Source organism: Sinohyriopsis cumingii, chromosome 2 (genome assembly GCF_028554795.1).
Source record: "Sinohyriopsis cumingii isolate HCF-2022 chromosome 2, ASM2855479v2, whole genome shotgun sequence".
In the NCBI taxonomy this organism is placed as follows: Eukaryota; Metazoa; Mollusca; class Bivalvia; order Unionida; family Unionidae; genus Sinohyriopsis; species Sinohyriopsis cumingii.
The window spans coordinates 166190468-166205412 of NC_142962.1; the positions used below are offsets into that span (position 1 = coordinate 166190468).

The 14945-nt window shown below is 37.7% G+C and overlaps 1 protein-coding gene across 4 annotated transcripts in view; it reads right to left on the reverse strand.

Annotated features, from left to right (window-relative positions):
* Positions 1 to 6475: 6475 nt before the first annotated feature.
* LOC149806254 (CDP-diacylglycerol--glycerol-3-phosphate 3-phosphatidyltransferase, mitochondrial-like) overlaps positions 6476 to 14945 on the reverse strand; it is a 61363-nt gene continuing 52893 nt past the window's right edge. For 3 of the 4 annotated variants that reach the window (XM_089951199.1, XM_089951198.1, XM_089951200.1), the window contains exon 9: positions 6476 to 14864. In XM_089951199.1, the coding sequence (XP_089807325.1) occupies positions 14745 to 14864 (120 nt within the window). In that variant the 3' untranslated portion in view covers positions 6476 to 14744. The remainder of the gene's footprint in view (positions 14865 to 14945) is intronic. The other variant, XR_016419878.1, reaches the window with a different exon arrangement.

Genomic DNA, 14945 nt, shown 5'->3' on the forward strand with positions numbered 1-14945 from the left:
TTCTACCTCGATAAATGCTTCAGCGGGCAGGAAATATCTACTGGTATCCTGAACCTGAAGCTCAATTCGTCTTCGTCCGTTTGGTTCTCGTGCGTCATACGAATAATATTGATAATCACGCACCGACTCGTTTTTGGAGACTGGCGCATCTACGTCGAATGCGGTGTCAGACTCATATTTGTACATTTTATTGTAAAAGTTATCGTCTAAAACGAAGGCCGCTTCCCGCGACCAAACTCGTATTTATTTGCTCGGGGATTTCGTTGACCAGCGCGGCCAGCCTTTGATTTGCGGCCTCGTTTATTACTTTACTGACACTCGCTCGCATATCTGCGGTGGCTGGTAATGCTACCTTTAGAGGTTTTTTTTCTGCGTACCAATCGTGATAGTTTGTCCTTGACCCACGAGACTGCCTTGCCGGCGGCACTACCAACAGCGCTAAGAGCGCTATCTTTAACAACGTCAAAAGCTTTTTCTCCTAATTGTTTTACGAGCGGAATTGCTTTAGGTGCCACTCCAGCAAAGAATTTTGTGGCAACATCACCGAAACCGTCTCCGTAAGTCATCCTGTATACGGGTAGTCGTGAATTTACCACGTGGACCATGACTGGTCTGCGCTCGGAATCGTGTACTAACATTTTATTTATTTGCTATTTCTCTAATCGTCGATAAGTTCATCAATAAGTTCGCGATAGATGGGCGCGTCCATGATGCCACTACGAAATAGTCGCTGACAGATATCTGCGGCTTCATTAATTATTTCTGGCGAGTTGTTTCCGGCGCGTTTTCCTCCGATGAGCACTTCTAACCGAGATACATCGTTGATAACGCTATCAGGACAGATATCACTGAGACCACTACCGGTTACCGAAGTTGGTGATGGTTGTCTTAGTGGTCGAGATCGATGCTTTGTTGGTGTTTCAGCAGCTGGTAAACCCTTTTATGTTTCATTAACTCGCGCAACAAACTCATCGTATTCGGGCTTATATTTTTTGCTGATCTGTGAAATACCCTTATGCTCACGAAATACTTTAGCGTTCCATTCGTGTTCTGGAGTGTTAATAAATTCTGGTTTTAGAAGCTGATGACGAATCTGATATCCCGCTGCAGCGACCGTAACAGGATTGGCTATAACCTCTGCGTAACCTGCGGAGTAAAATATTTAGTTTTTAATTCTGGTTTAAGACTTTCGACAATTTCTTTAACGTCTCCGATTTCAGCACGTGTTTTATCAGCAGATGTTATTGCTTCTCTGATCTGTTCTGGTAATCCCGCGATAACTTGTTGTGTCAGCGCGGTGGACTCAGCGATCTTTTTTGTTGGCTCAGTAATTGGTTTAAATAATTGTTCTGCACCTGTTGCAAATTCAACCTGTGCCTGCTGACGCGCTTGTAATTTTTCTCTGACACTATCTCGCACAGGAAGAAATTTTTTTATTGCTTCTAGTCGCTCTCGAGCTAGTCTAGCGGAATGTGCTTCTCCGATATTTGCCATTATTGTTAACCCGAATTTTTAATTCCTTAGTTAGCAATTTGTGAGCAGCAGGGAGGGCCAAATCCACAATGGGTTTCATGGGCAACCGCAGCGCAATAATGTGTCAACCGCGCTGACTACACGGTTAAACCCGTTATTTTAATGCGCAGACATCTCTATTGTCGATGCTAAACGAGGAAGGGTTTGTATCCGTGAATGCGGGATACTGTTGTAAATTGATTGGTGGAACTGGTTGTTTGGTCTGGAAACCTTGTGAGATTCGCCCTCCCTGCTGCTATATTTAATAGTAGATAGACTCCAAAGGTGACGCAGCGATTTAACTATATGTTGGCATATTGACCGAGCGATAAATTTTTATTCTTTCGAAACAAAACACACACACACACACACATTCCTGTGAGTCGTCGTTGCAGCGGGATTGTTTGTCTCGGTGACAGTCTTACATCGAACACATATGAACTCATAATGTCAGACTCCAACATGGAAGTGATCGACTTTTCAGTGATATGAGAATGGACCACAGATAACATCATCCAGAGCTGCAAATTCGTCTGTGCGATTATCATTGGCCCGTCTGGGTCTAGTAAAACTCAACTGAATTTGATGGCTGAAATAGGACAAGCTTCATTTAGTTGCACCATCCGCAGATGATCAGCGTTGTTATGATGTTCTTAAAAGCTTTAACGATACGGTAAAAGGAAACTCTCATGGTCAGTCGTCGGACACGGTTGAATTTATCAGTGACCTCAGTGAAGCACCATCAGCTGACGACCTTTGATGGATATCTAAACATGATGGACCGACAATCAAATCCAGCAGGAATTTTTCCACGAGGCAGGCATAAAAATACAAATGTGATATATGTGACGCAACGATATACTCAGGTCCCTAAAGTGATCAGAGACAACTACAATGTCCTGGAGGTTGTTGACGGGGTTGATCCCTACACGCTGAGAAATATCCATTTAATCTGGTGTTCTGGCAAGAGGGATAGTAATAATTTTAGAATTTCTTTACACATGCACAGCAACAACACACAGACTTGATAAGGATATTTTAAATCCCGATTATCTACCCGCAGTACAATTGTCAATTTACCATTGGCCGGTAACTAACAGTCTTTGTCATCGTCGCGGCGGGGTGATGGTCTGGCCATGTGTGCTAGTTTCTAGTCCAGCTGGGCCTTCCTGCTGATGATTTTTTTCCCCAGTATGACCGAGATTGCCGTAACGGGGTGGCTGGCCCTCAGTGCTGCTTGCACACTTCTCCAAGTCGTCCTGCAATTTTAGCAAGTACCTTTTAGATCTCAGTGCAGCGACCACCCTGATGATCTCTGCCATTTACTCTTCCTTGAATTTCATCGATTTTTTTTAATTGCTGGTGTCATAGTACCTGCTAAGTGGATTGCATTTTTCTTGAGGCTGACCTGGACAAAAATCGAATTGCCTCACATTGTAAACAGATCTTCATAAAAATCTCCTTTCTGCTGCCATGGTTTAATAGGAAAGTGATCGACAGCTGGGTTTGATTGTTGTATTTCTTCTTGATCATATTATACTAAAACTCATACATAAGAAACTTAGAGGGCACAACAGACCCAATATAAATCGGCTTATTTAACTTCACACTTAAGTTTAAGTCCAAACGTATATAATATTCCGAATGAATCCAATAATCTTGAATGTGTTGATGTACCACAAGTCTTAATCGTGGTGATGTACCATTAATCTTTGATGTACCACAGTGATATAATCCAGAACGTCTTTTAGTCAGCAATAATCCCAAAGTAGTGCTAAGTCCAAAACTTCAATAAGTACTTTCTAATTCAATTTAAATAAATATAATTCCTCTCAAATTATAACTCAACACAACAAAAAAGGACTCCAAGGACTGATCTTAATATAGGAATGAAGACTTTCTTTGCAACCTCTAATTACACACACACAGACACAGATATATATATATATATATATATATATATATATATATATATATATATATATATATATATATATATATATATATATATGTATATCGTTACGAGTCTATGTTCTTAAAATAAGTAACAGAAAAGAGTGAAGGCAACAAGCTTAGTACAGTTTAACAAATAATTTATTTCCCTAGAATACAAAGTGAAAAATAAGAAAAAAGAGATTTTATGGTATTGTGAATTAAATAAAAAAAATAATCCAAGAATTATAAACACAAGTCCTATCAATGAAAAGTTCTAAGTGAATCTCAGTTCAAATCCCAATGAAATTCAAGATGGTAGGAGATGACATCTGTAATAACCTACAAAGTGTAGATGTGTCAACTGTCTCTTGTTGAATCACTGAAATATTATTCCAGGTTTGAATTAAGTATAAATTCCAATGAATGTCTTTGTCTAAGAATTTTGTGAGAGCACTTATGTATTTCCAGGGAAAACAATCACTTGAATTCAATAATTTGAAGAAAAATAAAATTCAGCCCAAACTGGTCATAACATAATACAACTTAATGGTGTCAAATGCTTTATGCCCGACTGACTAGCTTTTATCAAAACATTAGTTATATGACTAAGATGCAAAACAGCTTGCCGGTTGAGGGTCAAAAGTTCACTCTCCTGGAAAAAAATACAAGTTTGTTACCTACTGGCACATGATAAAATATCATGTAGTTCAGGTATGACCTTGACTCAACTTAATGATTCTTACTCTGTGAAAGATATTTAAAAGTTGTTTACCAAAACTGCCACTGACTTTGGAACAAGGTCAGCAACAAGATACAAAGTTAATTACGCAGCATAGCATATAACAAAAATGAAAAAATAAAATAAAATATTAAAACTAACAAACAAATCAAATTAAATTAAATATTCATTACAATATATATATATATATATATATATATATATATATATATATATATATATATATATATATATATATATATATATATATATATATAATTACTGGACCTATGGACCTATGACAACAGACTGCCATGTATATGAATGTAAAATATTGTCAACAAATTCTCTACCACAACACTCTAAGGTCATACTCAAGGCTATGTCTCAATCTAACAAATTCAAGTAAACATCTTAAAAAGTATGCCACTAGTCAAGTAGGTCAAAACTCGACCCTAAGTCAGAGGCAAAGGTGAAACACAATATAAATTAAATATACATAACAAAAAAACAAAACCACAGAGACACACCATGAAATATCACATGGCATGATTTAACTTGTTGCAAGAAGAGTGATTGTGATTCAACAAAATCTTTGATGAATTCATCACGATAAACTTGCCAGGACTTCAAAATTTTTAAAGAACAATTATGAATTCCTACAAATATTTCTGATGCTAGGTATGCCAGACAAGGCAGTCGCATGCAAGCCCATAGCCAGCAAAAAGTATTAGTAGAATATGACAGAATTATTTCTCAGTAATTGCCCGCCGACGCCAAAAAATATAACTTCTCTGTAGAACACAGAGCAGATAGTGCACATATGACTGCTTTGCAGAGAGCCAACATACTTGTGTCAGAGAAACGTTGCAGTTAATTCTGCTGATAAAATAATACCGAATTAGGTTTGCCACATGGGCCTCTATCTTACACGTTGAGTGAATTGTCTAATATATCTGATATAACAAAACTTTCTTTGGCCAGGTTCGTCGCATGACCCAGCTCGAGCAATCTCTGGAATCTGCAAGGTGCCACATATCGTAGCAGAGGCTGCTGCAACTCCTGACCATCCAGGTTGAAGCTGAATGGTATGAATGAGCTTTAAGATACTTGGCATGAACACCTAATATGTGTAGTACAGCTTTCAACCACCTTGTTAGTCGTGATTACTTTAAAAGTATGGAAGGAAATAATTAAGTGATCACCTTTCCTAAGATTATGATTTCTATCACATGCTTTCACACTCAATATGCACTTTACTTTATCAGCATGCTTGGGACTCAATATGCATTTCACCCTATCAGCATGCTTGGACACTCCATACACACTTCACCATATCAGCACGCTTGGGACTCCATACACACTTCACCATATCAGCATGCTTGGACACTCCATACACACTTCACCCTATCAGCATGCTTGGACACTCCATACACACTTCACCCTATCAGAATGCTTGGACACTCCATACACACTTCACCCTTTCAGCATGCTTGGACACTCCATACACACTTCACCATATCAGTATGCTTGGATACTCCATACACACTTCACCCTATCAGCATGCTTGGACATGCCATACACACTTCACCCTATCAGCATGCTTGGACACTCATACACACTTCACCCTATCAGCATGCTTGGACACTCCATACACACTTCACCCTATCAGCATGCTTGGACACTCCATACACACTTCACCCTATCAGCATGCTTGGACACTTTCATACACACTTCACCCTTTCAATATGCTTGGACACTCCATACACACTTCACCCTATCAGAATGCTTGGACACTCCATACACACTTCACCCTATCAGAATGCTTGGACACTCCACCCTATCAGCATGCTTGGACACTCTATACACACTTCACCCTTTCAGCATACTTGGACACTCTATACACACTTCACCCTATCAGCATGCTTGGACACTCCATACACATTTCACCCTTTGAGCATGCTTGGACACTCCATACACATTTCACCCTTTCAGCATGCTTGGATACTACATACACACTTCACCCTATCAGAATGCTTGGACACTCCATACACACTTCACCCTTTCAGCATGCTTGGACACTCCATACACACTTCATACCTAGGTGTGTGTGTGTGTATATATATATATATATATATATATATATATATACACATATACACAGTTCAGAGATAAGCATGGAAATCGCATTAATGAGAATAAACTAAAAGATAATAAATGTGATAACTACTGAAAAGTCAAAGAATGAGACAGACAAATAGACAAAAGTATAGTGGAATGATAAATGAAATATTAAATATAAAACAATAGTAAACTTGGAAAATAATTTTAATGAGAATAAAATAAAGATATTTGTGATAACTATTAAAACAACAAAGTAATTATTAAAAATGAACTAGTCTCATGCATATTTTGTCATAAAATATATATCACAGATATTGACCTCTCACAACACAATGTACAATATCTTTGATGCAATCATGTTTAACTCTAGCTTTTCCAAGTAGTTTATGCCATATTTATCCCTGCAAAATGCAGGCATATTTGACTATCTAGTACACAAGCAAAGGTCTGAACAGTGGAATTTTCCATTCTAGATACAAGTCCGATTCAAAATGGCAGCATATTTGACTATCTAAGTACACAAGCAAAGGTCTGAACTATGGAATTTTCCATTCCAGATATGAGTTCTATGGATCTTAAGGCATTAAGCAATATGTTTTGTCATGACATATCCATACCTTCTCTGAATGTTTTCTTTTCAAACTAATAAAGATTGGATATCTTTCTAAATTATGCATTTTAAGTATAATTATTCTTTAGAGTTCCTTAAATCATGTACGGAAGGACTGGAGTAAGCACTAACTCATGTACACAGGGACTGGAGTATGCCCTAACTCATGTACACAAGGACTGGAGTAAGCACTAACTCATGTACACATGGGGTATGCCCTGAACTCATGTACAAAAAAACTGGATTATGTTCTAACTTCTAAGCACTCAAAATATCATCCAATTATAACAGATTGATGTAGCCAAACTTTGTATGTACAGTAACAAGACTGATTTCTTCCTCTTTTTTGAAACCTGCAATAGTCAACAATTACTGAGTGGTCTATTGAGTTGTATCTCAAATGACTCAGCTGACTGGTCTGTTGAGCTGTATTACAAATGACTCAGCTGACTGGTCCCTTGAGCTGTATTACAAATGACTTAACTAAGTTTGAAATAAGCAAGGCATTCCCTACTAATAAAAAGGAGTATTCTTTAGATACAAACAAGAAATCTAGCAAATGTTTAGTTACTAGAGAAATTCTCCCAACATTTGCACATTACATGAATAAATGGGTTTAGCATTTAGCATTGTACACTGGTATCCCTAACCTCCAGGGGTTAGTGGTAGGACAGCTTTAACCTCCAGGGGTCAGAGGTAGGGAAGCTCTAACCTCCAGGGGTCAGAGGTAGGGAAGCTCTAACCTCCAGGGGTCATAGGTAGGGCAGCTTTAACCTCCAGGGGTTAGTGGTAGTGCAACTTTAACCTCCAGGATGGCAGAGGTAGGACAGCTTTAACCTCCTGGAGGCAGAGGTAGGGCAGCTCTAATCTCTAGGGGGCAGAGGTAGGGCAGCTCTAACCTCCAGGGGGCACAGGTAGGACAGCTTTAACCTATTGATGGCAGAGGTAGGGCAGCTCTAACCTCAGGGGGCAGAAGTAGGGCAGCTCTAACTGTCAGTGGACAGAGTAAATCTGAGAGATCATATCTCAGGATTGAAAACAATTCCCACATTCGAACATTCATATAAAATTAAAATTTATGACATCTGAATGGCTGATACCAAATCTCTGACCAAGTGCTTATAATACTGGGGACTGTAGTTCCAATTTATTAGATCTAATAACATGATGGACATTCTGTAAAGTCTTCAACACCAGTCTGACAGATCCGGTGTTTGAACAAATCGTCTTTTTAACAATCCAGGGTGCTTCTTTCAATCATGTTAGACTGAGTCACAGTGTCTGAACCAATCATCTTCTTACCAATCCAAAGTTTATGAACCAGTCATGTATTACTGATACTTGGTGTCTGTACGAATAATCTTTTACCAATCCAGGGTGTCTGAACCAATCATGTTTGGCTGTTCCAGGGTGTTTGAACCAATCAGCTATTTACCAATCCAGGGTGTTTTAACCCATCATGTTTGACAGATCCAAAGTGTTTGAACCAATCATCTTGGTACTACTCCAGAGTGTATGAAACAATCATGTTTGACAGATACAGGGTGTTTGAACCAATCATCTTTTAACCAATCCCAGGTGTTTTAAATGTTTGACAGATACAGTGTGTTTGAGCCAATCATGGCCGTGGCATTCAAATTCAACTGGAGACAGAAGTAGAACACAAGTATACAACAGTTGCCTCTGGATTGTAGCTTTTGCAGTAAATGAAGTATCATAAAAGGAAGGTGCAATAATTAAATTTATAAATAGGATATATTAAAAATTAACATAATATATGTATATATAATTTTGCTAACAACCAGGTAACAGACACATATTATATAATAGGCCAGTTTGCTTCTGTACACTTGTTAGCTGGCAAAAATCCACACAATAAAACCTTTGTATAGAGCCAAACAAATACTGAATTTTCCTATTCCAATATTTGTGGCACGTAATCAACTAGAATTTAAATATACGTCAATGTCACAATGTCAGTAAAGCTATTTAATGATAGTTTTTTCTTGGTATTTATTGACAACTCCCTCTAGTGGCAAGGTGCTAGAATAAAACACAGGGAACACAATCATCTAAGTAACTTAGAGGTATTAAGTCAATATTTCTTTTAAAAATATTTTTTAATTTCAACTAATAATCAAATAATTCAAGCAAAGTATGATGGGAATATTTGTGTTGTACTGAAATTGCATTAAAGATTAAATTAGAGTAACTCAACTACTTGCTCAGGAACTATCCAAAACAGTTTCCCCTTGTTTTACTGAAAAAGGAAGTGTATATTGTTAGCACCATTGACTATTGTCTTATTGACAGAAGGAATGTCTGTTGCCAACACCATCCATCCTTGTTTTACTATTTGTCAGCAGTGTCTATCCTTGTTTCATTGACTATTTGCCAGCACCATTCACCCTTGTTTTACTTTCTGCCAGCACCATATACAGTTGTTTTACTGAATATAAGTGTCTGTTGCCAGCTCCATCCACCCGTTTTACTTTTTGCCAGCACCATCCACCCTTGTTTTACTGACTATAGGTGTCTGTTACCAGCTCCATCCACCCCTGTTTTACTTTTTGCCAGCACCATCCACCCTTGTTTTACTGACTATAGGTGTCTGTTGCCAGCTCCATCCACCCGTTTTACTTTTTGCCAGCACCATATACAGTTGTTTTACTGACTATAGGTATCTGTTGCCAGCTTCATCCACACTTGTTTTACTGACAATAGTTGTCTGTTGCTAGCTTCATCCACCCTTGTTTTACTGAATATAGGTGTCTGCTGCCAGCTCCATCCACCCGTTTTACTTTTTGCCAGCACCATATACAGTTGTTTTACTGACTATAGGTGTCTGTTGCCAGCTTCATCCATGCTTGTTTTACTGACAATAGTTGTCTTTTGCTAGCTTCATCCACCCTTGTTTTACTGAATATAGGTGTCTGGTACCAGCTCCATCCACCTTTGTTTTACTGACTATAGGCGTCTGGTGTTAGCTCCATCTATCCTTGTTTTACTGACTATAGGTGTCTGTTACCAGCTCCATCCACCCTTGTTTTACTGACTATAGGCATCTGTTGCCAGCTCCATCCACCCTTGTTTTACTGACTATAGGCATCTGTTGCCAGCTCCATCCACCCTTGTTTTACTAACTATGGGTGTCTGTTGCCAGCTCCATCCGCCCTTGTTTTATGGACTATGGGTGTCTGTTACCAGCTCCATCCACCCCTGTTTTGCTTTTTGCCAGCACCATCCACCTTTGTTTTACTGACTATAGGTATCTGTTGCCAGCTCTATCCACCCGTTTTACTTTTTGCCAGCACCATATTCAGTTGTTTTACTGACTATAGGTGTCTGTTGCCAGCTTCATTCACGCTTGTTTTACTGACAATAGGTGTCTATTGCTAGCTTCATCCACCCTTGTTTTACTGACTATAGGTGTCTGTTGCCAGCTCCATCCACCCTTGTTTTACTGATTATAGGCATCTGGTGCCAGCTCCATCTACCCTTGTTTTACTGACTATAGGCGTCTGTTGCCAGCTCCATCCACCCTTGTTTTACTGAATATAGGTGTCTGGTGCCAGCTCCATCCACCCTTGTTTTACTGACTATAGGTGTCTGTTGCCAGCTCCATCCACCCTTGTTTTACTGACTATAGGTGTCTGTTGCCAGCTCCATCCACCCTTGTTTTACTGATTATAGATGTCTGTTGCCCGTTTCATCCACCCTTGTTTTACTGACTATAGGTGTCTGTTGCCAGCTCCATCCACCCTTGTTTTACTGACTATAGGTGTCTGTTGCCAGCTCCATCCACCCTTGTTTTACTAAATATAGGTGTCTGTTGCCAGCTCCATCCACCCTTGTTTTACGGACTATAGCTCCAACAACCCTTGTTTTACTTTTTGCCAGCACCACCTACCCTTGTTTTACTGACTATAGGTGTGTCTGTTGTCAGCAACAACTATTGCTTAGTCATGTTTTAGGCATCAGTTGTAACTAGAAAAACAAATATTCTAATACCTATTTTCTTCTGGAATATTTGTAAAAAAATATTCTGATTTGAGAGTAAGTTATTTGTTTATGTACCAAACTACAGCAGTTTCAAAGAGAGTAAGTTAAGTGTGCCAGAGACTGTTCACTGGCTGAGATCCAACAGCCAAATACAAGATCAGCTGGCCAGGTCGATTTGTGTCAAGTTTGGACATATTGTATTCAGTGTTTTTTTTTTTTTAAATTACAGATAAAGTTGTGTAACAGTGCTTTGACTTAAGTAATAGTAGAATTTTTTTGACTCCACAATGGCATAATTTGTAAAAAAACTTTGGTCAAATTCTGGTAAATCCTTCAATTTCGAAGTTATTGAAGGCTTTTCTTTTTTGTTAGCAGGTGCCATATTTGCTGGCATTTTAGCAAATTTTGTACAAACGTAAAAGCCCTTCATGCTTCCTGTAAAATTAGGATTCTTTCAAGTGTGGTTTTGAAAAGAAGTCTTTTTTAAAGATTTTCTAATTTTAGTAACAACAGCCATATTTAACTGTGACTCAACATCATTTGCATAAAATTGTAAAGCTTTTATTATCAGAATGCTAAATTCTGCTGAGAAGTTTTTTTAAAGTTTTGTTTGTTTTTGGTACTGACGGCCACATCTCATGGCAGAACAGCATCATCTATACAGGTCTTCATGCAATGATGTTATGCGCTGAGAGAAGCTGAAAATGGCCCAGTGGTTTTTGAGAAGGCTGAGATGGGTTGAAAATGGCCCACTGGTTTTTGAGAAGATGAAAAAACAACTTTTAATGGATGACAGTTTTGGCAGTCATGTTTGATGATGGATTTGCATCATCCATATCAAAGGTCTTCATCAGAAGATGCTTTCCGTCAAACTTCATCAAGTTCTGTTAAGTGGTATCGGAGTAGAAATTTAAAGGTTTTTCTAGTTTTACAAATGTCAGCCTTATTTAATTGTCATTATTTGTAAAATTCAAAAGGCCTTCATGTCAAGGTGTTGTGCCAAGTTTGAATAAAATTAATATGGGGCTTTTGAGACAATGTTGAAAAAAGCAATTATTGATGCACATCAGACAAATGTCAGATGACAGACATGTGACAGATGATGGGTCATACCATAAGCTCACTTAAAATGTTGTAAGTGTTGCAGCAGAAAGCAAAACCTCTTCATACCAATGCATATCCAAAACAGTGGAAAATTTGTTTTGAAAGTTTGTTTCTGGACAATACAGTTGGATTTGCATGATAAATTTTGAGACAAATAACACAGCATAATAAATGAGACAAATAACAGCACAATAAATGAAACAAATAACAGCAAGATAAAAGAAACAACAGCATGATAAATGAGGAGGCAAAAACACTGCATGATAAATGAGGAGACAAAAACACAGCACGATAAATGAAGAGACAAAAACACAGCAGACAAATGAGACAAAAACAGAGCATGATCAATGATAAATAACACTGCATGATAAATGAGGAGACAAATAACGATTAGAAAACTGCAAGGTTGAATATTTATCTATATGAGAAATACAAAAATTGACAATGAATTACAAAATGCAGGACTGTAACATACATCATATAACAAATAGGTTGCAAAAGAAAAATAACCTCTGTAACCCAAGGGAAAAAAGTGTTTTTGACTTGATACAAGTCATTGCAATACCCCATAATACACAACACAATGTATTCATATATACCCTGAGATGTTTGAAAAAGAATATCGTCTGAAAAAGTCTCATATTTATGCACAGCCTTAATCAGGGCTAAGCCAACCACACAGTGTGAAGGCTGGGACAAGTGAAACGACAAAAAGAGCCTGTGAACATTTTTATGTGACTCGTCCAGGACAAGCAATCTTGTGTCCATGTGAAAAAGCCAGATAAATCTAGATTTCTGACAATTACTCAGAGCTAGTACATAAATTGATCTGCCTCAATTAAAACAGTTGCCTTAAAAATTAAATTAACTTTTAATTAGTAAATGCGATGATTTCTAATAGAAGTTATCAGCATGCTTATCTACTGCCACCAACACTAAAAACAAAATGCCTGCTTGGTAGTAAATATTAATGAGGTCACTTGGTTGTGTAGAGAGGCTGGCAACCTGTCAGCTGATGGATTCTTAGTTGTGTAGAGAGGCTGGCAACCTGTCAGCTGATGGATTCTTAGTTGTGTGGAGAGGCTGGCAACTGTCAGCTGTTAGGATCTTAGTTCTTTAGAGTGATTGGCACATGTCACATGTCAGCTGATGGATTCATACTATAAATAACCCAATAAAAGCACAATCCGGACCCACCATTTGATAACTGTTATGATACTGCTTTAGACCAAAGAAGATACTATATATATAAACAAATCCAGAAAACCTTTGCTAGTTGTGTTGAAACTAGATGGACATAAAAAGATTTACACTGTATCTACTCTGAAGGTCTTAGGCAGATTGGACATTTATCTGGCCGATTGGACATTTATCTGGCAGATTGGACATTTATCTGGCCGATTGGACATTTATCTGCCAGGACATGTATCTGAATCTTGAGAAGATAGGAAATTTATCTGGTAGATACAAAATTTATCTGGAAGATAGGACATTTAACTGAGTCTTAGGCAGATTGGACATTTATCTGGCAGATTGGACATTTATCTGGCAGATTGGACATTTATCTGCCAGGACATGTATCTGAATCTTGAGAAGATAGGAAATTTATCTGGTAGATACAAAATTTATCTGGAAGATAGAACATTTAACTGAGTCTTAGGCAGATTGGACATTTATCTGGCAGACTGGACATTTATCTGGCAGATTGGACATTTATCTAAGAACTTATTTGGTTATACATCAGGGGATCTATTGATGGCATAATGTCTTAAAAATTTATACTGCTAGTATGACAAATATAGTATTAGGATTGCAAGTAATATGAATCTATTTTATACGCTACTTTCAACAAGATTAGGTCTATATCCTTTATAGCTGAGATTTTAAAAACTTGGTAAATAATTCTTGATTTGTTTTTTCAACGTTATTGCTAGACATATAAAATATTTAAAAGAATCCTCAAATCAACAATTTGCTCTGGTACAGCACATTTTGACTTCTGGGAAAGGAAATATTTAATCTCAATCATGCCTCTCAGAGAATGCTTACCAATGAAATTAATATTGGGAATTATGCCAAGTTTCAGCCCCTAATTTCAAACAAGTTTAAAGTTAGCGAGTGCAAGGGAAAGGGCAATGGAAAATTTAAGAACTGTTATCCTGAATTTGAAGATGTGATAAGCAATAACTTCTAATGATGATGATGATGATGATGTGTGTGTGTGAGAGTGTGTACACACACACACACACACACACAACAAGTTTCATCCATGAATCTCAAATGGTTTTAAAGTTATGTAGTGGATGCACACCTTCTAATGATGATATATAATTAGACCAAGTTTCATTCCTTAATCTCAAACTGTTTTAAAGTTATAGAGCAGGAAACAAAAGTTTGATGGACGGATAATGCAAATATGGATACTACGTTCCCCAATTTTCTTTGAAAAGGCCCAGGACAAAATTAAATGCCACATTAGGAGCTAATTTTTGTGCCAATTAAGAATATTTTATGTCACAAAATTGCTCACAGCAGTAAAGATCTTCCACCAGGCTGTCACAACACATAGTTTTGAGAACAGTAATAAACAAAATAATTAAAAAAAATATGTTCCTAAACTTTATCAAGTACATTTATTTCATGACAAAATCATCAGAATGTTTTGTAAGGATTGTGAAGGAATCTTTGTATTTACAACAAAACTATCAGTAACAAATAACATCTATTACTGGACAAATGTCAAAAGAAGTTCTTAATGATGCTGGTAACAAATTTCACCCAGATGGGTACATGTCGGCCCACTTCCCTGAATGTTGCTGAAGTCACAACTGAGGAGGACTGAAACAACCTGACATGTTCCTGACAAGAAAAAAAAACACAAAACAACCATTAGCTGATATATACCCATCCTGGCCAGCATGGCCGACTGGTTCTGCATGC